This window comes from Salmo trutta, chromosome 23 (genome assembly GCF_901001165.1).
Source record: "Salmo trutta chromosome 23, fSalTru1.1, whole genome shotgun sequence".
Lineage (NCBI taxonomy): Eukaryota > Metazoa > Chordata > Actinopteri > Salmoniformes > Salmonidae > Salmo > Salmo trutta.
Window position 1 is genome coordinate 34496932 of NC_042979.1, and position 26392 is coordinate 34523323.

The 26392-nt window shown below is 42.4% G+C and overlaps 1 protein-coding gene across 2 annotated transcripts; it reads right to left on the reverse strand.

Moving 5' to 3' along the window:
* Window positions 1-10954: 10954 nt before the first annotated feature.
* On the reverse strand, window positions 10955-18118 carry LOC115159865 (probable global transcription activator SNF2L2). Of its 2 annotated transcripts, none has more exons than XM_029709939.1 (6): window positions 17367-18118; window positions 14474-14700; window positions 13949-14054; window positions 12305-12406; window positions 12004-12142; window positions 10955-11713 (listed from the first exon to the last, which is right to left on the reverse strand). In XM_029709939.1, exons 1-6 carry the CDS (start codon window positions 17532-17534, stop codon window positions 11574-11576), a joined length of 882 nt encoding a protein of 293 aa, XP_029565799.1. In that variant the 5' UTR covers window positions 17535-18118; the 3' UTR covers window positions 10955-11573. The 2 variants fall into 2 exon arrangements, with proteins under 2 accessions (XP_029565799.1, XP_029565798.1); XM_029709938.1 differs by having other exon boundaries at window positions 14474-14703; window positions 17367-18116.
* Between the last annotated feature and the right edge of the window lie 8274 nt (window positions 18119-26392).

The window sequence follows — 26392 nt, forward strand, 5'->3', positions numbered from 1 at the left end:
GCCCGTTACAGCTGTATACTCCACAGAGCTGGGCTTTACGGAAGAGTGTCCAGAAAAAAGCCATTGCTTAAAGAAAAAAATAAGTAAACATGTTTGGTGTTCGCTTAAAGGCATGTGGGAGACTCCCCAAACATATGGAAGAATGTACTCTGGTCAGATGAGACAAAAATGTTGCTTTTTGGCCATCACGGAAAACGCTATCTCTGGTGCAAGCCCAACACCTTTCATCACCCCGAGAACACCATCTCCATAGTGAAGCATGGTGGTGGCAGCATCATGCTGTGGGGATGTTTTTCGTCGTTGGGGACTGGGAAACTGGTCAGAATTGAAGGAATGATGGGTGGCGCTAAATACAGGGAAATTCCTGAGGGAAACCTGTTTCAGTCTTCCAGAGATTTGAGACTGGGGCTGAGGTTCACCTTCCAGCAGGACAAGGACCCTAAGCATACTGCTAAAGCAACACTCGAGTGGTTTAAGGGGAAACATTTAAATGTCTTGGAATGGCCTAGTCAAAGCCCAGACCTCAATCCAATTGAGAATCTGTGGTATGACTTAAAGATCGCTGTACACCAGTGGAACCCATCCAACTTGAAGGAGCTGGAGCAGTTCTGCCTTGAAGAATGGGAAAAAATCCCAGTGGCTAGATGTGCCAAGCTTATAGAGACATACCACAAGAGACTTGCAGCTGTAATTGCTGCAACAGGAGGCTCTACAAAGTATTGACTTTGGGGGGGTGAATAGTTATGCACGCTCAAGTTTTTTTTTTGTTGTCTTATTTCTTGTTCGTTTCACAATGAAAAATATTTTGTATCTTAAAAGTGGTAGGCATGTTGTGTAAATCAAATTATACACACCCCCAAAATATCAATTTTAATTCCAGTTTGTAAGGCAACAAAATATGAAAAATGCCAAGGGGGTGAATACTTTCTCAAGCCACTGTAATAACACAAAAAACGTTCTGGGCTAATAATGTAAGAAATAAAAACACAAATATATAATAAATACTGCAAAGTTGTTTAGGAGCTAGAAGCAGAGCTGCTGTCACGACTTCTGCCAAAGTTGGTCCCTCTCCTTGTTCGGGCGGCATTCGCCGGTCGACGTCACCGACCTTCTAGCCATCGCCAATCCATTTTCCATTGGTTTTGTCTTGTCTTCCATCACATATGGTTCCAATTCCATCATTTACATGTTGTGTATTTAACCCTCTGTTCCCCCCATGTCCTTGTCCGTAATTGTTTTGTTGTAGTGCTTGTGCACGGTAATGCTGGTATTTACTGGGTTTTGTTTGACCCATTTTTAGTATTATTCTGTTGATGGTGGTTAATGGTTATTATACACAACTGTTGTAAATCAGTTTCCGCTCTCCTGCGCCTGACTTCTCTGCCGCCAGTAGCATCGCATTACAGCTGCAACATCTGATCACGACAGATGAGTCAAAGTAGAAGCCGGAATTGGGGTAAGTAACTGCCGATCTGATGTTCAAGAGTTCTTGTCGGTTGTAAGAAATAATAGTGGTTCATTTTGTGAAAATATAGTAAAAATAAACAAAATAACAAAGTTGGGTCGGAGCTTGCAAAACGGCAGCCATCCAGTACTGCGCCATCTTCACTGTTCTTTCATGCGCAATGATGCACCTGGCCTCTCCGCTGCCTATCAGCTATTCCTATTTGTTCTTGTGGACTCATATTGAAAATTGATGCAGCTTTGATGTGTGGTATGATTGACAGTTAGCTTATTGCAGATCTTGAAAAACAATCCACCTACCACTATTGTCACAATGAATGGTGGATAGAGGGCAGGATTGACAGTTAGACTGGTAGATTATACTGACCTGTGGTATAATAAGAGTTAGTGCGCGGAAAAGTGTAGTGCGTAAGGGAAGTACCAAAACACCTTGATATAGGGAGGTGCATGCAAGCAGATTTGGAAAGTTGGCCAAGATAGAAGAAATTATATAATAAAACCTGCAAAAGAGCGAGTAATAACATGACCTTGTTACACAATCACCTCCTCTGCAACTCTTTTGGGTCTATTATGCCTGAGTGAATGGTTGATCCATTCAGTGGTCTGCCTAAGTGCAGTTGAAAGGCCACTTGGTCCTGTTACTCTCCTGCACATTTTATAGGTCAATTCTTTTCATGGTTATTCATATGTGTAATGGGCTTCTTTTCTGCCTTTCAAAAAATAAATCTGGGCATTCAAATAAAAGACAAATTGGACTGCCAAAAAGCGCTGCAAATATTAATTCACACGACATATATTTTTATCTCAGTTCCAGACAGTTTCTTCTAAGTTCTGAGGAGAGAGCTGTGAATGGTGAGGAACTTCTGGAAAGTGACTAGCTTGTCAAAGTGACACAGCAGGTGGATTTTCAGCCAGTTTTGGCACTCACGATGGGACTGTCACTGTCCGACTGTGTTATCTACTCCCCTGCCAGTACAGAGGAAATCAATTGTGAGTTGCTGTTTTACAGGGTCCAGATGGACATTGAGTAGGTAGTGCGTAACCTTGCATGCCAGGGGTCTTATACAGTATATCAATCATCTCAGCTTAGGAGGGAGGGCAGGGCTCACAGGTGTTTGGAGGGAGGTCAGAGTGTGTATTGAGGTTACAGAGATTGAACCTGAGGAGTTGTTTTTCAGAAATGCCAAGGAGAATGTCAGTTGTAGAGAGAGAAATAGAAAGAGTGAGTGTGTTTGTGTGCCTGCCTGCCTGCCTGCCTGCCTGCCTGCCTGCCTGCCTGCCTGCCTGCCTGCCTGCCTGTGCCATGCAAAGAGGAAAAACCCAAATTACTTACAGTGCATTCGAAAAGTATTCAGACCTCTTCCCTTTTTCCACATTTTGTTACGTTACAGCCTTATTCTAAAATTGATTACATAAAAATTGTTACTCATCAATCTACACATAATACCCCACCATATAATGACAAAGAAAAAAAAATGATTTTTTTTTGCAAATGTATAAAACTGAAATAACACATTTACATAAGTATTCAGGCCTTTTACTCAGTACTTTGTTGAAGCACCTTGTTGAAGCACCTTTGTTGAAGCACCTTTGTTGAAGCAATTACAGCCTCGAGTCTTCTTGGGTATGACGCTACTATTTGGGGAGTTTCTCCCATTCTTCTCCACAGATCCTCTCAAACTGTCAGATTGGATGGAGAGCTATTTTCAGGTCTCTCCAGAGATGTAAGATCGGGTTCTAGTACAGGCTCTGGCTGGGCCACTCAAGGACATTCAGAGACTTGTCCCGAACCCACTCCTGCATTGTCTTGGCTGTGTGCTTAGGGTCATTGTCCTGTTGGAAGGTGAATCTTCGCCTCAGTCTGAGGTCCTGAGCGCTCTGGAGCAGGTTTTCATCAAGGATCTCTCTGTACATTGCTCTGTTCATCTTTCTCTCTTACTAGTCTCCCAGTCCCTGTCGCTAAAAAACATCCCCACAGCATGATGATGCCACAACCATGCTTCACCGTAGGGATGGTGCCATGTTTCCTCCAGACGTGACGCTTTACATTCATGCAAAAGAGTTCCAGTTTTGTTTCATCAGACTAGAGCATCTTGTTTCTCATGGTCATAGTTCTTTAGGTGCCTTTTGGCCTTTTACTTAGGAGTGGATTCCATCTAGCCACTCTACCATAAAGGCCTGATTGGTGGAGTGCTGCAGAGATGGTTGTCCTGAGTTCCTGAGTCACATTATCCCAGAGCATGAATAAACGGCTGTGTGAACACACATTTCCCGAATTCCATTAATTCAGATTTTGGATACCATAACTTAAACCCTTTTTTTATTATGATTTATATGACATTTCTATTTCAAACCAGAAAAGGATTCCTCAACAGGTAATAAAATGAAGACCATTTTCTACCAACTGATGTAGTGACATTTGTGGACTTCAGGTGAAAGAAGTAATAGGATGATTCTAGGAAAAATATCTTAGAGGTCATCGCTGAACATAGAAAGAGAACAGAAAGTAATGGCATCCTCTGATATATCATAACAACCTCCTACAAACTTTAGAAATGGTGTCTCTAAACTTATTCTGAGCATATATCCAGTACTGCGAAACATTGTCCTGGTCTCTCTAATGTAAACTGAATACATTACAGAGATTACACAGACAGCTGCTACCAACAAAGAATGCAATTAGAGATTGATTAGTCAATAACTTGTCTGGCTAATCAAATAACTTGTCTGGCTAAACATTGCATCCGAGCATCAAATATACCCATCAGCATTTAGATACTGAGCAAAAAGGCATATTTACAACAGAGCAGTAAATTGGGAAGTTGGGCAAAGTTATAAATCCTTTTAATGAATGAAAGAAACCAAAAAATTGGGCTTATTAAAATGGGCCTCCATTCCATTGCTTATTAATGTAGCTCCTTCCTGGACCGTATGATTGTGTGTATAGAAAAACAGATGCCTATTGAAATTCCTGCATTACAAATTAATAACTCACGAATCCCTTTTAGTATTTATGGCACAATTACATTTCACAACCACATGGATATCTGGCTGGCCCCCCATCTGAAATCATTAGCATTTTAATATTATACATAGATACAGTATCACATTATCTATGTGAGTGGGGTTCATGTTGACCTGTTTTAGCACACAGAGCTGAAGTAAAGCAAAGTGTGTGTGTGTGTGTGTGTGTGTGTGTGTGTGTGTGTGTGTGTGTGTGTGTGTGTGTGTGTGTGTGTGTGTGTGTGTGTGTTGTTTATGCATGTTAGGTTCTCTACTGGGGAAATTATTTTAATGGCCTCACCTTCAGTGCTTCATGGATATTTTTCCTCAGTTGCAGTTTGGTATCCAAGTAACATTATAGCTACTACAGCACAACTGTTATTGTTCACTGCCACACAAACACAGAGCCAATCATCAAGGTTATTTCTTGGAACTGGGTAGAGTTCTGTAGAATAAGGTGAAATAAAACTAAAAGGGCCGTTTTGCTAATGGGTTTCACAGCATTTTTGGGGGGTTTACTATGGTACACAATACATAGCCTACTTTGAGATGACAGTTTGTAGTTTGATTTAAGAGCACACTACTCCTTTCCCTGGAGACCACAGTCTCTGCTGTTATTCCTCCTTTCTGTTTCCGCTAAGATCTATAGGTCCCTCTCTCCAGCCAGTAAAGACAATTAGTTACATTTATGTCATTCTTATCCAGAACAACAAGGGTTGAGTCACCTAGTCGGCACTGGGATTCGAACCAGAAACCTTTCAGTCACTACCTACTGAATTACTTAATTTGTTACTGTAGTCTCAGTGAGACAGGGCAACCAGCAGAAGCAGCAGATACAGCAGTCCCAGGGGAATGAAGTTGTGATTGTGTGATGATCTGAGGGACATGATTGGACTGAATGGCTCGATTGCACCACCTACTGGTAAAGAGGGGAGGGGGGACACAGAGAGTATGGGTGATGCATCTTCTATGGTCTTTCTATAGATCTTATCCAGAAACAACCTAGTCTAAGCCCTAGGCACCTAAGGCTCGTCCATAGAGAAGGATAGAGGCCTCTAGTGGCAAAAAGGCAGTATTAGCATGGGAAGTGCTGTTGAGAGCTTCCACAATTTTTATGTAGTTAACTGGGTGTTCTTCCAAATTCATTGCCTGATCCCTCCTGGTGACCCTGTTTGAGTCATATTGATAAAACAATCGTGAAAAAAACAGACTACTTCAAAATGTAGATAGCGTCAATGGCGCATGCTGTCAAAGATGCTATAATGGAACTAATATAAAGATGAGTCCTCTATCTATCTCTATGGTCCCAGCCAATCAGAAAGCAAGGTGAAGCAATAATCATGCTTATACCTATCCAATCCTCCTCAATAATATAAAACATGCCATTTAGCATATATTTGTATCCAAAGCAACTTAAAATCATGCATGCATACAGTCTATGTACGGGTGGACCCGGGAATCAGAGTAATACAGGCTAGGGGTCGATTAGTAATTAAGCACTAGAGTTTTGGTACAAACCCATTTGTTTGATGGGGAAAAGGAATTTCCCAGCAGCCATTCTTTTGGAAAAAAACACTCTCTTCAGGTAAATTACTCACTAAACCCATTACTTACTCAGAGCTATAGTATGTGCAAAGAAAATGTGGTTTAGGATATTGAAACAAAACCGCTCACTCAAATTAAATGAATTATGAATAAATTAATTTAAGACTGAATATGTTTTAGTCCTCTTCTGATTGATTCTATGTGTATTGTACTCTTTAAACGACATTGTTGTAAACAGACTTTCATATCACAAAGCCGAACAGAATACAGTCATTCAGATTCAGATTCCATACCATGTCAAAATCTACTCCTTGCATAATGAATTCATAATTGTTTCAGAGAGAAAGAGTGATGCAAGCAATTCAGACACATTTTTCATCACGTCATAAGTGGCTCTGGGAGAGAGTGGCATATAATAGCCTAGATACAATTCACTTACCTTCTCCCTTCTCCTGGCTGAGACTATACAAGTGTAGCGGGTGGCTATGTGCATCGCTACAGCATTATCCTACTTTCAAAAGAGTGATAAACACAATAATGAGTAGTGAACAATAACCTCTTTCTCCTTGTGTCTCAGCAAACCTTACTGTATCTAAAAAGTAAAGTAACTGTCCAGTGTTTCCAGATTTCTATGAAATATGACTTATGATTAATTACAGTATGTGACTCGTTTCAGGAAACTAGGCACATGTCGCAGGTCACTACTTCACAGGAGAGCCATTTGAGCATAAACGTTTTTGTTTATCAAAATGCGTTTTTTTAAAGAAATGCCTTCTGGAACATGTGAACTTTCATGTGCCTTAATAACAAACTTGTATACCATCTGTAAATATGAATAAAATTGTTAAATTACGAGCCTAGTTGGTTTAGCCACAGAACAAGACAGCAACCTTCCCGCTAGCCATGCTTGGCTGAGATAATGAGTGGGCTGGACATGCCAAGAAATTAGTTTGGATTGGTCTGCCATGTAGCACGCTTCTGTCTATTTGAGCTGGTCAGTATGTGTAGGAAATCCTGTCTAACTCATCTTTGTGTAGTAGAACAGCATAAGTGTTGCTCTCCACTTTCTGTAGTTTTGAAATCAGTGGAATTAGAGTTTGATAACTAAGGAGATGGAGAAAACACCTGTCTCTAGATTATTTCTAATCCATATATTTATATGTATATATTCTTATTCCATCCCTTTACTTATATTTGTGTGTATTAGGTAGTTGTGGAATTGTTCAATTACTTGTTAGATATTGGTACGCTGTCGGAACAAGAAACACAAGCATTTCGCTACACTCGCAATAACATCTGCTAACCATGTGTATGTGACCAATCAATTTTGATTTGATTTTATATTCAAATTAGGGAAACCATGGCATCCATGACAGAGAGAAGCGTCCATCCATGATGTATGTAAGAAAGTCTAGCTAGCTACATTTTCAGATATTACACATTTCTAATTTTGACAAAGTCAATTTCATTTCAAGTTAGTGTACAGTTTGCTAGCTAGCTAACGTTAGCTGGCTGGCTCGCTAGCAAAAGTTATGTGTATGATCTTATTATTTGTATTTCAGAGCCATTTGCTTTGCTAGTTATAGCCTAATGTTAGCTAGATAACATGGAACCTGGTTGATTAGCTACCTGCAGATTCATGCAGGGTAGTAACGTCATGAGTTGGGATTATGGTTAAATGTTTAGCTAACTACATGTCTTAACAAAAGACTCCACTATGCATGTATTCATTTCAATAGGGCAAGTAAAATGGACAGTGAGTTGTTCTCTCATTTGTGTTTGGAAGTAGCTAGCAAGCTATCCAACGTTAGCCAGTTAGCTTGGCTGCTTGACTGTTGTTGTTAGGTCAGCTAGTTAACGTTTGTGCCTCTATTTCACAGTGTGAGCATTATACATGTATGATCTGTGTAGTAATATTATTTGTTTCTCAGAGCCATTTTCTTTGCTAGTTAGAGCCTAATGTTAGCTAGCAGACATTGAACCTGGTTGGTTACCTACAGTTGAAGTCAGAAGTTTACATACACTTAGGTTGGAGTCATTAAAACTCGTTTTTCTGCCACTCCACAAATTTCTTGTTAACAAACTATAGTTTTGGTAAGTCGGTTAGGACAAGGCCTACCTTCAAACTCAGTGCTTCTTTGCTTGACACCATGGGAAAATCAAAAGAAATCAGCCAAGACCTCAGAAAAAATGTGTAGATCTCCATAAGTCTGGTTCATCCTTGGGAGCAATTTCCAAATGCCTGAAGGTACCACGTTCATCTGTACAAACAATAGTACGCAAGTGTAAACACAATGGGACCACGCAGCCGTCATACCGCTCAGGAAGGAGACGCGTTCTGCCTCCTAGAGATTAACGTACTTCTGAACGAAAAGTGCAAATCAATCCCAGAACAACAGCAAAGGACCTTGTGAAGATGCTGGAGGAAACAGGTACAAAAGTATCTATATCCACAGTAAAACAAGTCCTATATCAACATAACCTGGAAGGCCAATCAGCAAGTAAGAAGCCACTGCTCCAAAACCACCATAAAAAGCCAGACTACAGTTTGCAACTGCACATGGGGAAAAAGATCATACATTTTGGAGAAATGTCCTCTGGTCTGATGAAACAAAAATAGAACTGTTTGGCCATAATGACCATCGTTATGTTTGGAGGAAAAAGGGGGAGGCTTGCAAGCCGAAGAACACCATTCCAACTGTGAAGCACAGGGGTGGCAGCATCATATTGTGGGGGTGCTTTGCTGCAAGAGGGACTGGTGCACTTCACAAAATAGATGGCATCATGAGGAAAGAAAATTATGTGGATATATTGAAGCAACATCTCAAGACATCAGTCAGGAAGTTAAGGCTTGGTCGCAAATGGGTCTTCCAAATGGACAATGACTCCAAGCACACTTCCAAAGTTGTGGCAAAATGGCTTAAGGACAACAAAGTCAAAGTATTGCCATCACAAAGCCCTGACCTCAATCCTATAGAAAATGTGTGGGCAGAACTCAAAAAGTGTGTGCGAGCAAGGAGGCTTACAAACCTGATTCAGAAACACCAGCTCTGTCAGGAGGAATGGGCCAAAATTCACCCAACTTATTGTGGGAAGCTTGTGGAAGGCTACCCGAAACATTTGATCCAAGTTAAACAATTGAAAGGCAATGCTACCAAAAATTCTAATTGAGTGTATGTAAACTTCTGACCCACTGGGAATGTGATAAAATAAATAAAAGCTGAAATAAATCCTTCTCTCTACTATTATTCTGACATTTCACATTCTTAAAATAAAGCGGTGATCCTAACTGACCTAAGACACAGAATTTTTACTAGGATTATATGTCAGGAATTGTGAAACACTGATATTAAACGTATTTGGCCCAGCTGTATGTAAACTTCCAACTTCAACTGTACCTGCAGATTCATGCAGGGTAGTAACGTATTGAGTTGGAATGATGGTTCATTGTTTACCTAGCTACCATTTCAATAGAATGTCACTGCGACAACTGTTGATAGCTCTGGCTATCTATTCCGATTTCAGAGCACTCTCATCTGAGTGTGCCAGAGCGCAGAAAAAGTGACGAATTTACAGTTGCAGCACAGTTGCAGTCACCAACGCTGTAGATAACATAAAACAGCCTAACTAGCTCTGCTAGGGCGAGTAAAATGGTCAGAGTGAGGTGTTCTCTCATTTGTGTCTGGAAGTACCTAGCAAGCTAGCCAACGTTAGCCAGTTAGCTTGGGTGCTTGACTGCTGTTGTTAGGACAGAATGCTAGGATCAACCTTTAGAGACGGGTGGGGCTAAATCTTAAGAGGGTGTGAACGATGTTAAATGGGTGGAGACAAAGAAGAGTTCTCCAGTAGGTACCAAAACATTTAAAGGCCATTTTCTCAAAAGTGAGGTTACAAGTTTATCAACTTTCAAAGTAGAATTACTTTCCCATTGTTCCTCAAATGCAGTGTATGATATACCATTCTGTAGCTCTGTGTCTCTGCTTTTATCTATTGTAAAAAACACTATTTCAAATGTTGTTACACAAGAGAGAATGAAGGCGGTCGGTCACATGTGAGTGAAATCGTTTTCCTTCCAAAAAACGGTAATTAAGTATGTTAAAAAGCTGCTTTTCTGCAGTGGAATAGTGTGGGTGGTCATAAAAAATATTCATGAGGGTAGACCGCTGATTGGCCAGCTCATTCTCCTCGGGAGTATGAGATCATATTCTACCAGGAAAGAGTAAGCATTTTTTTGTACAGTCTGTTTGAGATACAAGTTTGAGGTGTGTTTTCTCAAATGTAAGTGTTTTTTCTCTAATTTATGCTTTGGCCACCAATAGGAGTATAGGATGAGTCAACAACATTATTTGGGCATGACTTAACAAACTCTGAACTTTTTAAAGGGAGATTTTCACTGGACAGTTACTTTAAACAATACAAGAATATCCATATAATCAGTCTGTGGGCTATAGAATATGTTTCTGCTGGCTACATTGACTGATGTATTGCTTTTTTTACACAACGCATGATTAGAATAGAAGAACTGTAGCAACTTGCACACAAACTTCTTGCCAGAATTGATCTTAGTGCAGCTACTGCAGCGACTTGTACTTCTTCTTGCCAGAATCGGTCTCCCCATTGGTTGTTGAAATGTTCTGCCAAGGGCCGACCGTCTTTATAGGAATAGGATGACAACTTTCAGTCTTGCCAAGAGAGAAACACAAAATACCTCAACACAAATCCCTTCAGTCTCCTGCTGGAAGATCTATTTCCTCCTTGTTTGTCACCTGGGACTTGGCAGTTGCCACTCTAAACCAAACTGGAAAAGATGAAAAATAACACAAGAAGCCCATGAGTATACAATATAAAACTTACAGCTGAAACAGTACAACTTTATCTGTTTACATCTGCTAACTAAGTATGAAATCATTGTTGGTGGTCAGGTTATTCAGAACACACAATATTGTTCAAATACAATTCTCCCATTTGGAGTTTTATTACAGAATCATATTTCATTTTAAATCCACACATTTTGAGATTTGAAACAATCCAGTAGTGTCCATCCTAGTCATATTGAAGAACTGACCAACCATTTTCTGCCATCTCCCACACCTGTAACACAACATATATTGATGTCATCAACATGCGCCACTCTCTGAGGGCGGTCTCCGTCTTAGCAGAAATACATCATCATGCTCCAAGACGTATGAAGGCATTTCACACATACAGTAATAACATTTTCAAATACAAAAACAATTCATGAAAAAACAGGGTGGAGATATCCTCTGGTTAAGCATTAAGGATACACACAATAGCTTCCATATGAGGACCAAGAGAGCAACACCATAAAATCCCAAAGAACAAAAAGGCTAAATAATAGTAAAGAGACATGAAAGTTTAAGGCTGCATGAATTACTTGAGGACCAACATCATTAGGTACGTAAATTCCTTTCTTTGAGCAGCCTTCTTGACTTGAGATGAGACAAATCTTTATCAAGGTGAGAACTAATAAGCTGCATTGCAAAAACAGTGACAGCGGAGAGAAAGAAAGAGGATAAATTAACTAGCATTGGTCCTCCAGGTCAACCCTCATCTTTAGCTGTATTGTCCTCCAGATCCTCATCGCTGTCTACATCACTGTAGACTGTCTTCTTGACCTTCATCTTTCTGCTCCGCTCCTCTTTCTTCATCCTCTGTTTCACCTGCTTTGTCACCGTTTTCACTGAAAAGAGAGGATTGAGAAAGGAACAACATATAGTATACCCTGTTTATAATGACAACCATATAATAGTTTGTTCTGTCATTGATCTTTGAGAAAATAAATCCTTTCAAGCTATTCAAAAATCAAAATAATTATGCTTGATAAGACTCACAATGGTTTGGGTGTGTTAAAGTGAAAATTATCTTCTCATTGTTAACTGAACTGCATCATCTTGATCTTCCTATTGGGTTTTTAAAAGAATGTGTCATTCAAACAGTTTATTTTGAGATCACACCGGCCGGGTCTCTCACCTTCTGATGAACCAAACTGATTGTCTCGACCTCCATCGTCACAGATGGCAGTGCTGTCCTTTTTCTCCTCATTGTCAATCACGATCCTCTGTCGTGCACTCTCAAACACAGACTTGAGAACGATTGAGTCCTCAAATATCTAAAGCAAACACACACATATAACATAACATGAACCAAATTAGCCACCAAATTAGCCTCTCACAATCAAGAGCTGGGGGCATCATGGCATGTGGATTTCATGTAGAAACGGTAGGCAGTGGTGTGAACTCCAGCGGGCCTAGATCACATCCCTGAGGCAAACCTGAGATCCCTCCAAGTTGAAGGTCTGGGCATTGTGACACAGCAGTATGATGTCCTTCTCCAGATCTCCCACACTCCGGTACTTGTGATTGCGCACACGCTCCTACAAAAAAACACACATGGACAGAAAACATGAACTCTCACATAAATACAGTGCACATTATACTGAACAAAAATATAAATGCAACATGCAACAATTTCAAAGATGTTACTGAGTTACAGTTCATATAAGGAAATCAGTCAATTGAAATAAATGCATTAGGCCCTAATCTACGGAGTTCATATGACTGGTAATACTGATATGCATCTGTTAGTTACAGATACTTTTTTTTTTTAAAGGTAGGGGCGTGGATCAGAAAACCAGCGAGTATCTGGTGTGACCACCATTTGCATCATGCAGCGCAACACATCTCCTTCACATAGAGTTGATCAGGCTGTTGATTGTGGCCTGGGGAATAGTGTCCCTCTCTTCTTCAGTGGCTGTGCGATGCTGCTGGATATTGGCGGGAACTGGAACACGCTGTCATACACGTCGATCCAGAGCGTCCCAAACATGCTCAATGGGTGACATGTCTGGTTAGTATGCAGGCCATTTTCAGCTTCCAGGAATTGTGTACAGATACTTGCAACATGGGGCCGTGAATTATCATGCTGAAACATGAGGTGATTGTGGCGGATGAATGGCACGACAATGGGCCTCAGAATCTCGTCACGGTATCTCTTGCATTCAATTTGTCAAAGATAACATGCAATTGTGTTCGTTGTCTGTAGCTTATGCCTGCACATACCATAACCACACCGCTACCATGGGGCACTCTGTTCACAACGTTGAAATCAGCAAACCCCTCACCCACACAACTCCATACACATGGTCTGCAGTAGTGAGGCCGGTTGGACGTACTGCAAAATTCTCTAAAACGAGGTTGGAGGCAGTTTATGGTAGAGAAATGTCATTAAATTCTCTGGCAACAGCTCTGGTGGACATTCCTGCAGTTAGCATGCCAATTGCACGCTCTCTCAAAACTTGAGACATCTGTGGCATTGTGTACATTTTATAGTGGCCTTTTATTGTCCCAAGCACACGGTGCACCTTTGTAGTGATCATGCTGTTTAATCAGCTTCTTGATATGCCACTCCTGTCAGATTATCTTGGAAAATGAGAACTGTTCACTAATAAGGAAATAAACACTTGTGCACCAAATTTGAGAGAAATAATATTTTTGTGAGTATGGAACATTTCTGGAATATTTTATATCAGCTCATGAAACATGTGACCAACACTTTACATGTTGCGTTTATATTTTTGTTCAGTATAGTACCTGAATTCAACATCAACATAAAGGTTTGCTCGGATGATGCTGGGAAATGCTGTATATTAATTTGTTAATGACAACCACAGGGTTGTGGAAGGACAGTTGGACAGATGAAAGGTTAGCGCTGCCATCTATGACTGCGTTAACAGGCCTTGGTTCAGTTGGTATGTGGGGAGATTTGGGGGAAGAGCGGATCAGTTGGTGAGTTAGTGGTGAGCCACCAGTAGGCTGAAAGGCTGAGGGTTGGTGCTGAGCTGAATTGGTATGTGGGAAGATTTGGGTGGGTTGGTGCAGTGCCTATAGATGCAGTGTAGATGGTCCGCAGAGCCTACCCTGATCCTCCTGAAGTCCACAGGCTTGCGGATCAACTCATAGTACTCTGGCACCTCCTTCCTAGAAGGCAGCTGGACGAAGCCTTTGCTGATCTGACGGCCCAACCTAGAATTAGTATTCACAGGCACTGTTACCAACCAACAATAGTATTTGTTTTGTTTCAAATGCGTCGAGTGTTTGAGACTCCCTGGAGTGGCAGATTGGCCAGATTTAGTTCCATTGTTCCAGGCAAGTCTAATCAAGTGCAACTAAAGAATTTGAAAGAAAACATGCTATTTTAGAAGTCAGGGCCGGTCCTCTCTGTCTCATCATTTCTGCAACACAATGCTCACACTGTGAAATAGAGGCACAAAATATAAGTTATTCATGTCTAACCATTCCCTGCATGGTCTGACATCAAACACCATTGCCCTTCATATCTACACATCGCTAATAAGTAGTTAATTAATACTGTGTGGATATAATTGCATTACCCATTAATACATAATTACCACAGCGCCCCCAATTCTCCCTGGTAATCTCACCCGTCTTTGTAGTTGATAACCATGTCCACCAGTGTGTTAAGCTGCTTGGTGAGCTCGGGAGGGTTGGGGGGCAGTTTCTCTGCCGGAGGTCTACCTCTGCGTTTCTTGACCTTTTCACCTCCAGCCTCCTGGCCGGAGTCTCGGGACTCAGAGTCTTTGTCGCCATGGTGATCACCTTTCCGTTTCTTTAGGCTGATGTCCTCCTCCATGTCCTCCAAGGCCCCGTTCTCCTCCACATGGGGGGAGGTCAAGGAGGAGGAAGATGAGAAGGGGAGAGTATTTGTTTGTTTATTTGGATCTCAATTAGCTGTTACTTAAGGAACATCTACACTTCCTGGGAACCACAGAAAACAAAGGATGGATATAGGAATGCACAAGCTGCTGGAAGTGGATACCGAGTCAGTTGCACAACTTATTTCGCATTTAACCCAACCCGTATGAATCAAACAGGTGCAGTCTTAATGATGTCATCGGTGCCCGGGGGGCTGCTGGTGTTGGGGGTTAATTGCCTTGCTCAAGGGCAGAACAACAGATTTCTCCACATTGCCGGCACAGGGATTTGAACGAGCAACCTTCCGGTTACTGGCCCAACGCTCTTAAGCGCTAGGCTACCTGCCGCCCACCTCTAGGCTACCTGCCGCCCGGAATATACAGTACATTAACAAATATTTGAGTGGAGAGAGAATTTACACACACTAATCAGTGTTGTGTACAAGTTCTCTTATTATTCAAGAGGAGAAAGATTGGCCCAATACAATGTAAATGCGATAGGACCAAAGAGGGATTTGGAAATGAGTTTGGGGATGGGAAAAGAAACAACTGTGCTCTTGACAGTGATTTGACCCCTGTAACTCCTGTCAGCTACACTCCTGACAGCTTAGTGGTTCTTAAATAGCTGTTCAATTGATCTCCTCTCTGAAGAAAGTCTAGCAGTTAGATGACTTAACGATTTAGACAGTCAAAGTTTGACCTTGAAAAACAATTCAACAGCCTCTTCCAAAAACTACTTCAAAGAATGAACTAAATGTGCATAGATTATTGATTTCACTATTAAATAATTCATTAACCTAGAGTTGATGTCTGCACCCCACAGAAATCACATTAGCATAATCGAAAAATCCCCATAGAACTCAATCTGTTTACGCTAGAGATATGTTTTTTTGCATATGCTCTTCCCCTTCCAAATTTGCTGTTTTTATTATACCAGGAGACATCCCGAAAATCGGTCTTCTCATGGAAATGTCTTTAGCCTCTGAACGGTTTGGCCTACAAACTAATATGACCCCTCTATGGAAAGATAGGACCCTTACAAGTCGTTATCAAAGATCTGCTCATTTCTGTCTGTAGTGTCCGATCAGTTTGGTCTATACACTCATATGACCCCACCATCGAAAGGTGGGACTCAAACGAACACGTACATATTTTGCTCTAGGACACCCACAAGCCTCACAAGACTGGTACCAGTTTTCAAAAATGAATGTAAGTATATATGGAGGTACTTTAGTGCCTAAAAAAAAGGGTTAACTACAGGTCATTTGCTTTGTGAGAAGGTGTTAACTGTGGAAGATGTATACCCATGTTCGCAGATAGCCAATGTTAGGTAAATGCTGCCCGAAAAGCCCCAGTGGCCTTGCCTTGGCCCCAAGTCAAAGCAGGTCCACTGAGGCCATGGCCAAGGAGCCAGGCCATGGAGGTGGAAACACTAAAGCCTGAGCCAAAACAATGGGGTAAATCCTCAGTGGAAATTCACCATGGTGGTGTCTATCTTATTTTAATCTCTCATAGCTGCAAATGTCTGCAGCAAGCAACTGCTGTATTTTACACAAAGGCAATTAAAGCGTAGACGTATGCATGCAGCATTACTTGTCCAGGCTGGCAGGGAGAGGGAGAGAGAGAGGGAGACAGAAAGGGGGAGAGAAAGAGAGAGAGGGTGTGAATATGTGTTCACATTCAGCAGAGACTGAGGAATGCACTCCAATCTGAACGGAATATTGATGTATGAAGCATACAGAAATGCAGCCAAAATAGTGCACACCCACGTCATATTATATTGTATTAGAATGTGAATATCTACAAGGAAACAGATGAAAGTGCATGTAACTGTATATTCAAACATATGTAATCTGTGCTAATGAATGCATATGCGATCAGTCAACCCCCTCCCTCTCACCATAAGCACAGACACACACAGACAAACACACCCTGGGGGACCATATCGAAAGTGGCCTAATAACCATCATCAATGACGAAGGATCTGTATGACATTACCAACGGTGGAATATGCATGTACACTTCCACACACGTACACTAATAAACATGTGCACACACACACACACACACACACACAGTGAAAGCGAGAAAAGAATGAACAAAAGAGAATGATCGAGCGCAACAAGAACAGTAAAAAGGACAACAAAAGACATGCGGATAATCGGTCAGCTTTAAGGTTATCATTATAAAGCCTTCTCTACAGGGCTACAGTGGAATGCAATGGGATACAGAGTAATCCTAAAAGACGGATAAAACAGCTGAACACCCCGTGTGTGTGTGTGTGTGTGTGTGTGTGTGTGTGTGTGTGTGTTGCTCTATGCTTGTACCATCATCACCAAACAAGCCTGCCTCTTCCTTCCCCTCCTCGACTGGCAGACGATACCCCCTCATCTGTTACAGCTCACACCTACACACTCACTTCCTCTCCCGCTCACACAGACACTGCACACACTTACACAGACAGACAGACACTCACACACACGCTCTCTCTCTCTCCTGTCTCCCTCTCTCCCTCTGTGCCGGTCTGTGCGATGCAGCCTGGCTGAATCCTATCCTCAGAATAAAGAGAGGAAGCGAGGGCGAATGAAGGAAGACAATGAAAGAAGGAAGGACAAATATTTACCTGGCTGCAGTCTGCAGTCTGACTCTGTGGATCAGAATGGGTTGTAGCTGGATGGGCTGCGGCTGCAGCTGGAGGGGAGAGAATTAGCAAGCCAGCATAGCGGCGAGCTGCTAGCCTCTTCATCAGCTGATCACTCGAAAAGCAGAAACCCAGAAGGGGGGCAAGCATGCAGGAGTAAAAGAAAAGCGCTAGGTTTTCATACACAAATCAACGGGTAGCTGAGCGGGGGAAAATAACATGTGATAATAGTAGTAGTCATCTGTCTCTGACTCTGTGTGGCAGGCAGGCTGCAGTAGGCAGCTCTCCCTCTCCTCTCCCCTCTGCTGCAGTCTCATTCCTCTCAGTAAGGCCCCAAGCTCGTCTGCCTCTGCATGTTTTAATATCGACTGTTGCCAGACGCTTTTTTTCCCCCCGATCCTGTTAAAGTTATCGGGTCCATTTTTTTTTTCATGAACGATTTTTGCATTACGTTTCAGCATGTGGGGATTAGACTCTGTGTGGAGGCTGAGTGTGTGGTCGGGGGAGGGGTGGTCTATAATATGCATGTTACACACACACGGCTCAGTCTGAACACAAATTATTCAAGCTCAGTGCTGCCACGATGATGTCATGCTGGTGGTAATTCAAGGTTTTAGGTCATGTCGTGTGTGTGTGTGTGGACACAATTCATTCCAGACATTCTGAAGCTCTGATTCCTCTGCGGGACTCCACTAGGTAACCTGATGCCAACCAGAGATGGGCAGTATTTATGTTACATGTATTTGAATATGTATTTCAATTACGTCTGAGTATTTTGTCATTTGTATTGCACTGGGCTGAACTACACTCCAATGTATTTTCTAAAAAGATGCATTCGAGAGCTAAAATGTGTATTTTCAAAATACAAATTACTTTTCTGTCATATATATATATATACATATATATCCATTTTATTTTTTGTGTTTCACAATTTTGTGGCCCCTTTTCACCCTTTATTGGAATCAAAAGTCTGATTGCACTATGGTGTGATAAGAGCATCTGCTAAATAAACTAAATATAAATGTAAACTCAAAAAAAAGAAACGTCCCTTGTTCAGGACCCTGTCTTTCAAAGATAATTCATAAAAATCCCAAAATGTTTCATTGTAAAGGGTTTAAACACTGTTTCTCATGCTTGTTCAATAAACCATAAACAATTAATGAACATGCACCCGTGGAACGGTCATTAAGATACGAACAGCTTACAGACGGTAGGCAATTAAGGTCACAGTTATGAAGAATTAGGACACTAAAGAGGCCTTTCTACTGACTCTGAAAAACACCAAAAGAAAGATGCCCAGATGTATTTATTTAATTGACCTTTCTTTAACCAGGTAGGCTAGTTGAGAACAAGTTCTCATTTGCAACTGCGACCTGGCCAAGATAAAGCATAGCAATTCAACACATACAACAACAGAGTTACATATGGAATAAACAAAACATACAGTCAATAATACAGTAGAACAAAAGAAAACAAAAAGTCTATATACAGTGAGTGCAAATGAGGTAAGTTAAGGCAATAAATAGGCCATGGTGGTGAAGTAATTACAATATAGCTATTAAACACTGGAATGGAAGATGTGCAGAAGATGAATGTGCATCTTCTACACATTCAGAAGATGCACATTCATCAGATACTGGGGTGCAAAGGAGCAAGATAAATAAATAAATACAGTATGGGGATGAGGTAGGTAGATGGGCTGTTTACAGATGGGCTATGTACAGGTGCAGTGATCTGTGAGCTGCTCTGACAGCTGGTGCTTAAAGCTAGTGAGGGAGATATGAGTCTCCAGCTTCAGAGATTTTTGCAGTTCGTTCCAGTCATTGGCAGCAGAGAACGGGAAGGAAAGACGACCAAAGGAGGAATTGGCTTTGGGGTGACCAGTGAGATATTCCTGCTGGAGCGCGTGCTACGAGTCGGTGCTGCTATGGTGACCAGTGAGCTGAGATAAGGCGGGGCTTTACCTAGCAGAGACTTGTAGATAACCTGTAGCCAGTGGGTTTGGCAACAAGTATGAAGCGAGGTCCAACCAACGAGAGCGTACAGGTCGCAATGGTGGGTAGTGTATGGGGCTTTGGTGACAAAACGGATGGCACTGTGATAGACTGCATCCAGTTTCTTGAGTAGAGTGTTGGAGGCTATTTTATAGATGACATCACTGAAGTCGAAGATCGGTAGGATGGTCAGTTTTACGAGGGTATGTTTGGCAGCATGAGTGAAGGATGCTTTGTTGCGATATAGGAAGCCGATTCTAGATTTAATTTTGGATTGGAGATGCTTAATGTGAGTCTGGAAGGAGAGTTTACAGTCTAACCAGACACCCAGGTATTTGTAGTTGTCCACGTATTCTAAGTCAGAGCCGTCCAGAGTAGTGATGCTGGACGGGCGAGCAGGTGCGGGCAGTGATCGATTGAATAGCATGCATTTAGTTTTACCTGCGTTTAAGAGCAGTTGGAGGCCACAGAAGGAGAGTTGTATGGCATTGAAGCTTGTCTGGAGGTTTGTTAACACAGTGTCCATAGAGGGGCCAGACGTATAGAGAATGGTGTCGTCTGCGTAGAGGTGGATCAGAGAATCACCAGCAGCAAGAGCAACATCATTGATGTATAAAGAGAAGAGAGTCAGCCCGAGAATTGAACCCTGTGGCACACCTATAGAGACTGCCAGAGGTATGGACAACAGGCCCTCTGATTTGACACACTGAACTCTATCAGAGAAGTAGTTGGTAAACCAGGCGAGGCAATCATTTGAGAAACCAATGCTGTCGAGTCTACTAATAAGAATGTGGTGATTGACAGTCTAAAGCCTTGGCCAGGTCGATGAATACGGCTGCACAGTAATGTCTTTTATCGATGGCGGTTATGATGTTGTTTAGGACCTTGAGCGTGGCTGAGGTGCACCCATGACCAACTCTGAAACCAGATTGCATAGTGGAGAAGGTACGGTGGGATTCGAAATGGTCGGTAATCTGTTTGTTAACTTGGCTTTTGAAGACCTTAGAAAGACAGGGTAGGATAGATATAGGTCTATAGCAGTTTGGTCTGTAGCATGAAGACTGCAGATGTGGCCAGGGCAACAAAAAAACCACTGTCGCGTGATCAGACAGGACTGGCAAAAAGTGCTCTTCACTGACGAGTCGCGGTTTTGTTTCACCAGGGGTGATGGTCGGATTTGCGTTTATTGTCGAAGGAATGAGCATTACACCGAGGCCTGTACTCTGGAGTGGGATGGGTTTAGAGGAGGAGGGTCCGTCATTGTCTGGGGCGGTGTGTCACAGCATCATCGGAATGAGCTTGTTGTCATTGCAGGCAATCTCAACGCTGTGCGTTACAGGGAAGACATCCTCCTCCCTCATGTGGTACCCGTCCTGCAGGCTCATCCTGACATGACCCTCCAGCATGACAATGCCACCAGCCATACTGCTCGTTCTGTGCGGGATTTCCTGCAAGACAGGAATGTTAGTGTTCTGCCATGGCAAGCGAAGAGCCCGGATCTCAATCCCATTGAGCACGTCTGGGACCAGTTGGATCGGAGGGTGAGGGCTAGGGCCATTCCCCCCAGAAATGTCCAGGGACTTGCAGGTGTCTTGGTGGAAGAGTGGGGTAACATCCCACAGCAAGAACTGGCAAATCTGGTGCAGTCCATGAGGAGATGCACTGCAGTACTTAATGCAGCTGGTGGCCATATCAGATACTGACTGTTACTTTTTACTTTTGACCCCCATTTGTTCAGGGACACATTATTCAATTTCTGTTAGTCACATGTCTGTGGAACTTGTTTAGTTTATGTCTCAGTTGTTGAATCTTATGTTAATACAAATATTTACACATGTTAAGTTTGCTGAAAATAAATGCAGTTGACATTTCTTTTTTTGCTGAGTTTATAAGTAAAAATGGACAAATGCAAAGCATGCTGAGTATTATTGTAATGACCTCTACCCTGTAACACGGCCAATTATAATATCCAGTGTGCTTTGTGGTTCATTTTGGTATGTTCACTTTCACATTTCAGTCATTTAGTAGACACTCTTATCCAGAATGACTTACAGTCAGTGCATTCATCTGACGTAGCTAAACAACAACAAATCACAGTTATAGCAAGTAAGAAGTTTTTGTAACCGTTGGTGAGAATGTTGTTGCTGTTCGGGCAGACTACTTGCAAATTTATTTCTGTATTTTAAAATGCAATATACAGTACCTGCATTTTGAAATGTATTTATTTCAAATAAAATTATTTTGTAGTTTATTTTAAACATTGATCTTTATGCTATTATTATATTGTAGGTTGTAATTTCTGCCCATCCTTTATGCAAAAGTATCAACAACAACAAACAAAAAAAATCTAGGGTTGTTGAACCATTTACATAAAACTGAAATTACCTTGTGGCCATTGGCAGAATGCTCGCAAGGTAGTAGTTGATCAGAGGCTGTCCGAACAGAGGCAATGAAGCATTCTGAAAGACCTTGACCAGGGACCTGTTGATATGAATTCAGCAAAGTATGTCAGACATGTTCTAATGGAAAGATTAATATTTGAATTGGACTTGCTTGATTACAGTTTTACTTACATTTTTCAGCATGATCTTCATCCTACTCATTGTCCTCGAGTCTCCTGTCCCAGGTATTTTCTGCTATTCCAGCCATGTTCAGGCATACTGTCTGTGTCTGTCCTGCATAGAACATGACATCATTCGGCCAATACGCCACTTCAGGCTAATGGTCTTATTATTGCTCCATCTTCAAATTACATTTTTTGTGGTAATAATCCCTCATGGTCCTGCCCTCACCATGGCAACAGGGGCGATTATCTAGGAAAAAGAAAAACCTCTTGGTTGGACTTTTGATGTGAGCGAGACGATCGATATCAAATCAATGTTGTGAAGAGTTGATTTTATTTGCAAATATTGATGAGTAACAGTGTCTAGACATGTTCATTCCATTGAGACAGAAATATAATTTTATTTTCTTCCAAGAACACTACTTGCTCAAAACATAATTTCTGCTGCTGCTTGTTACCATAGCAACAGCACATTTTGATGGTGGACCTCAAAGGCAGTTATGCTTCTGTATTCCATCACTGACTTGGGGAATCACACAAAAATCTAATCATCAAATTATATTTGTCACATGTGCCAAATACAACGGGTATAGACTTTACTGCTTGCTTACAAACCATTCCCAATGATGCAGAGTTTAAAAATCTAATAAAAATAGCAACATTAGAGGAATAAAATACATAGAATGGAGTTATATCCCAGTTGGCATACGATGTGATAAAGATGTATTTTGCTGGTTGAAATCGGGTCGGAACGTTTTACAACCAGATTGTGGATTAAAGGATTAAAGATGGCGCCGGAGGGGATGGCTGCCATCTTATCGGCTCTTAACCAACCATGCTATTTTGTTTGTTTTTTCGCATTGTTCGTAACTTGTTTTGTACATAATGTTCCTGCTACTGTCTCTTATGACCGAAAAGTTTCTGGACATCAGAACTGCGATTGCTCACCTCAGATTAGACAAAGATTTTCTTCAATGAGTCGGACGGGAGGGATGTACTACACCCGACCAGACCCAGATCCACGTCATTCGCTGGAGAAGGAATCCATTGGTAGGATTTTGTGGAAAAAGAACAGGGTGCCTTGTGAGGATCAGGTGACGAGTGGTTAATCTGCCTTTGCCTTCCGTCCTGCTAGCTAACGTTCAATCGCTGTAAAATAAATGGGTTGAACTGAAAGCAGCCATATCCTACCAACGGGACATTAAAAACTGTAAAATCTTATGTTTCACCGAGTCGTAGCTGAACGGTGACATTAAGAACATACAGCTGGCGGGTAATGCACTCTATCGGCAGGATAGAACAGCAGCCTCTGGTAAGACACAGGGCGGGGGCCTATGCATATATGTAAACAACAGCTGGTGCACGATATCTAAGGAAGTCTTGAGGTTTTGCTCACCTGAGGTAGAGTATCTCATGATACGCTGTAGACCACACTATCTACCTAGAGAGTTTTCATCTGTATTTTTCATAACTGTCTACATACCACCAAGGACCAATGCTGGCACTAAAACCACACTCAATGAGCTGTATACTGCCATAAGCAAACAGGAAAACGTTCATCCAGAGGCGGCACTCTTAGTGGCCGGGACTTTAATGCAGGGAAAGTTTAATCAGTTTTCCTAATTTCAATCAGCATGTTAAATGTGCAACCAGACGGAAGAAAATTCTAGACCACCTTTACTCCACACACAGAGACATGTACAAAGCTCTTCCTCGCCCTCCATTTGGCAAATCTGACCATAATTTGATCCTCCTGTTTCCTGCTTACAAGCATATATTAAAGCAGGAAGCACCAGTGACTCGGTCTATAAAAGATGGTCAGATGAAGCTAATGCTAAACTACAGGACTGTTTTGCTAGTACAGACTGGAATATGTTCCGGGATTCTTCCGATGGCATGAGGAGAACACCACATCAGTAACTGGCTTTATCAATAAGTGCATTGAGGATGTCGTCCCCACAGCGACTGTACATACATACCCCAACCAGAAGCCATGGATTACCGGCAACATTCGCACTGAGCTAAAGAGTAGAGCTGCCGCTTTCAAGGAGCAGGACTCTAACCCGGAAGCTTTAAAAAATCCTGCTATGCCCTCCGACGAACCATCAAACAGACAAAGCGTCAATACAGGACTAAGATTGAATTGTACTACACCGGTCCAACACTCGTCGGATGTGGCAGGGCTTGCAAACTATTACAGACTATAAAGGGAAGCACAGCCGAGAGCTGCCCATTGACACGAGCCTACCAGACAAGCTAAATAACTTCTATGCTCGCTTTGAGGCAAATAACACTGAAACATGCATAAGAGCATCAGCTGTTCCGGACGAATGCGTGATCACGCTCTCCGCAGCCAATGTGAGTAACACCTTTAAACAGGTCAAAACTCACAAGGCCGCAGGGCCAAATGGATTACCAGGACATGTACTCCGAGCATGCGCTGACCAACTGGCAAGTGTCTTCACTGACATTTTCAACCTCTTCCTGTCTGAGTTTGTAATACCAACATGTTTTAAGCAGACCACCATAGTCCCTGTGCCCAAGAACGCCAAGGTAACCTGCCGAAATGACTATCGACCCATAGCACTCACATCTGTAGCCATGAAATGCTTTGAAAGGCTGGTCAGGGATCACATCAACACCATTATCCCAGAAACCCTAGACCGACTCCAATTTGCATCATCCACAGATGATGCAGTCTCTATTGCACTCCACACTGCCCTTTCATAGCTGGACAAAAGGAACACCTATGTGAGAATGCTATTCATTGATTACAGTTCAGCGCTCAACGCCATAGTGCCCTCAAAGCTCATCACTAAGCTAAGGACCCTGGGACTAAACACCACCCTCTGCAACTGTATCCTGGACTTCCTGACGGACCGCCCCCAGGTGGTAAGGGTAGGTAACAACACATCCGCCATCCTGATCCTCAACACGGGGGCCCCTCAGGGGTGCGTGCTCAGTCCCCTCCTGTACTCGCTGTTCCGTCATGACTGCACGGCCAGGCACGACTCCAACACCATGATTAAGTTTGCTGATGGCACAACAGTGGTAGGCCTGATCACCGACAACAATGAAACAGCCTATAGAGAGGAGGTCAGAGACCAGACCGTGTGGTGCAAGGACAACAACCTCTCCCTTAATGTGATCAAGATAAAGGAGATGATTGTGGAGTACAGGAAAAGCAGGACCGAGCACGCCCCCATCCTCATCGATGGGACTGTAGTGGAGCAGGTTGAGAGCTTCAAGTTCCTTGGCGTCCGCATCACCAACAAACTAACATGGTCCAAGCACACAAAGACAGTCGTGAAGAGGGCACGACAAAACCTATTCCCCCTCAGGAGACTGAAAAAATTTGGCATGGGTTTTTAGATCCTCAAAAGGCTTTACATCTGCACCATCAAGAGCATCCTGACTGGTTGCATCACTGCCTGGTGTGGCAACTGCTCGGCCTCCGACCACAAGGCATTACAGAGGGTAGTGTGAACGGCTCAGTAAATCACTGGGTCCAAGCTTCCTGCCATTCAGGACCTCTATACCAGGCGGTGTCAGAGGAAGGCCCTAAAAATTGTCAAAGACTCCAGCCACCCTAGTCATAGACTGTTCTCTCTGCTACCGCATGGCAAGCGGTACTGGAGCGCCAAGTCTAGGTCAAAGAGGTTTCTAAACAGCGTCTACCCCCAAGCCATAATACTCCTGAACATCTAATCAAATGGCTACACAGACTATTTGCATTGCCCCCCCTTCTACGCTGCTGCTACACTGTTATTATCTATGCATTTCTTCGTTCCAAGATGACGTAGCAGTCGGATGTGTGTTTTCTCTTGTCCCATCTTGTCCTATATAAATATAGTTTTCTTCCTCGTTTTTTTTGTATATATTTCATATATATTTTAATCTCACTTTCCATCTACGGACTGAATATACTCTTCTGCAACCCGCCTCACCCAATGTGGTACGGATCTGCTATTTTCATACATTAGAACCGGAACCCCTATCAGAAGCTAGCCAGCGAACTAGCTACTAGCTAGTAGTCAGTTAGCCACTGCTAGCGGTCTACTAGCTACTAGCTAGTAGTCAGTTAGCCACTGCTAGCGGTCTTCACCGTTAACTCGGACACCAGCAAGCCTCAGCTCAGTTAATACCTGCCAGTCTGCACTGCGCGATATCAACCTAGAGCATATCTGACTGCTTTTCTCTTCCACATCTCCGGATTCCTACTGCAAGCTCTTAACCTTTACACCTGATCATCGCAGCTAGCTAACTAGAATCCGAGTGGCTACTCCTGGCTAATGTCTCTGTCCCGAAGAAAGCACCAGTTGGTAAAAGTAAAAGCCTTGGTTTCATGCATGTTAACATTAGAAGCCTCCTCCCTAAGTGTGTTTTATTCACTGCTTCAGTACACTCCGCCAAGCCGTGTCTGAATCCTGGCTTAGGAAGGCCACCAAAAA

Bases quoted from the DNA above. Each gene is read 5' to 3' on its own strand.
- LOC115159865 (XM_029709938.1), bottom strand. From the start codon at position 17,534: ATGCTTGCCCCCCTTCTGGGTTTCTGCTTTTCGAGTGATCAGCTGATG. The intron at 14,055-14,473 runs GTGAGATTACCA...TACTAATTCTAG, and splicing joins GTTATCAACTACAAAGACGG to GTTGGGCCGTCAGATCAGCA. The intron at 11,714-12,003 runs GTGAGAGACCCG...CTCTCTTTTCAG, and splicing joins TCAGTTTGGTTCATCAGAAG to TGAAAACGGTGACAAAGCAG.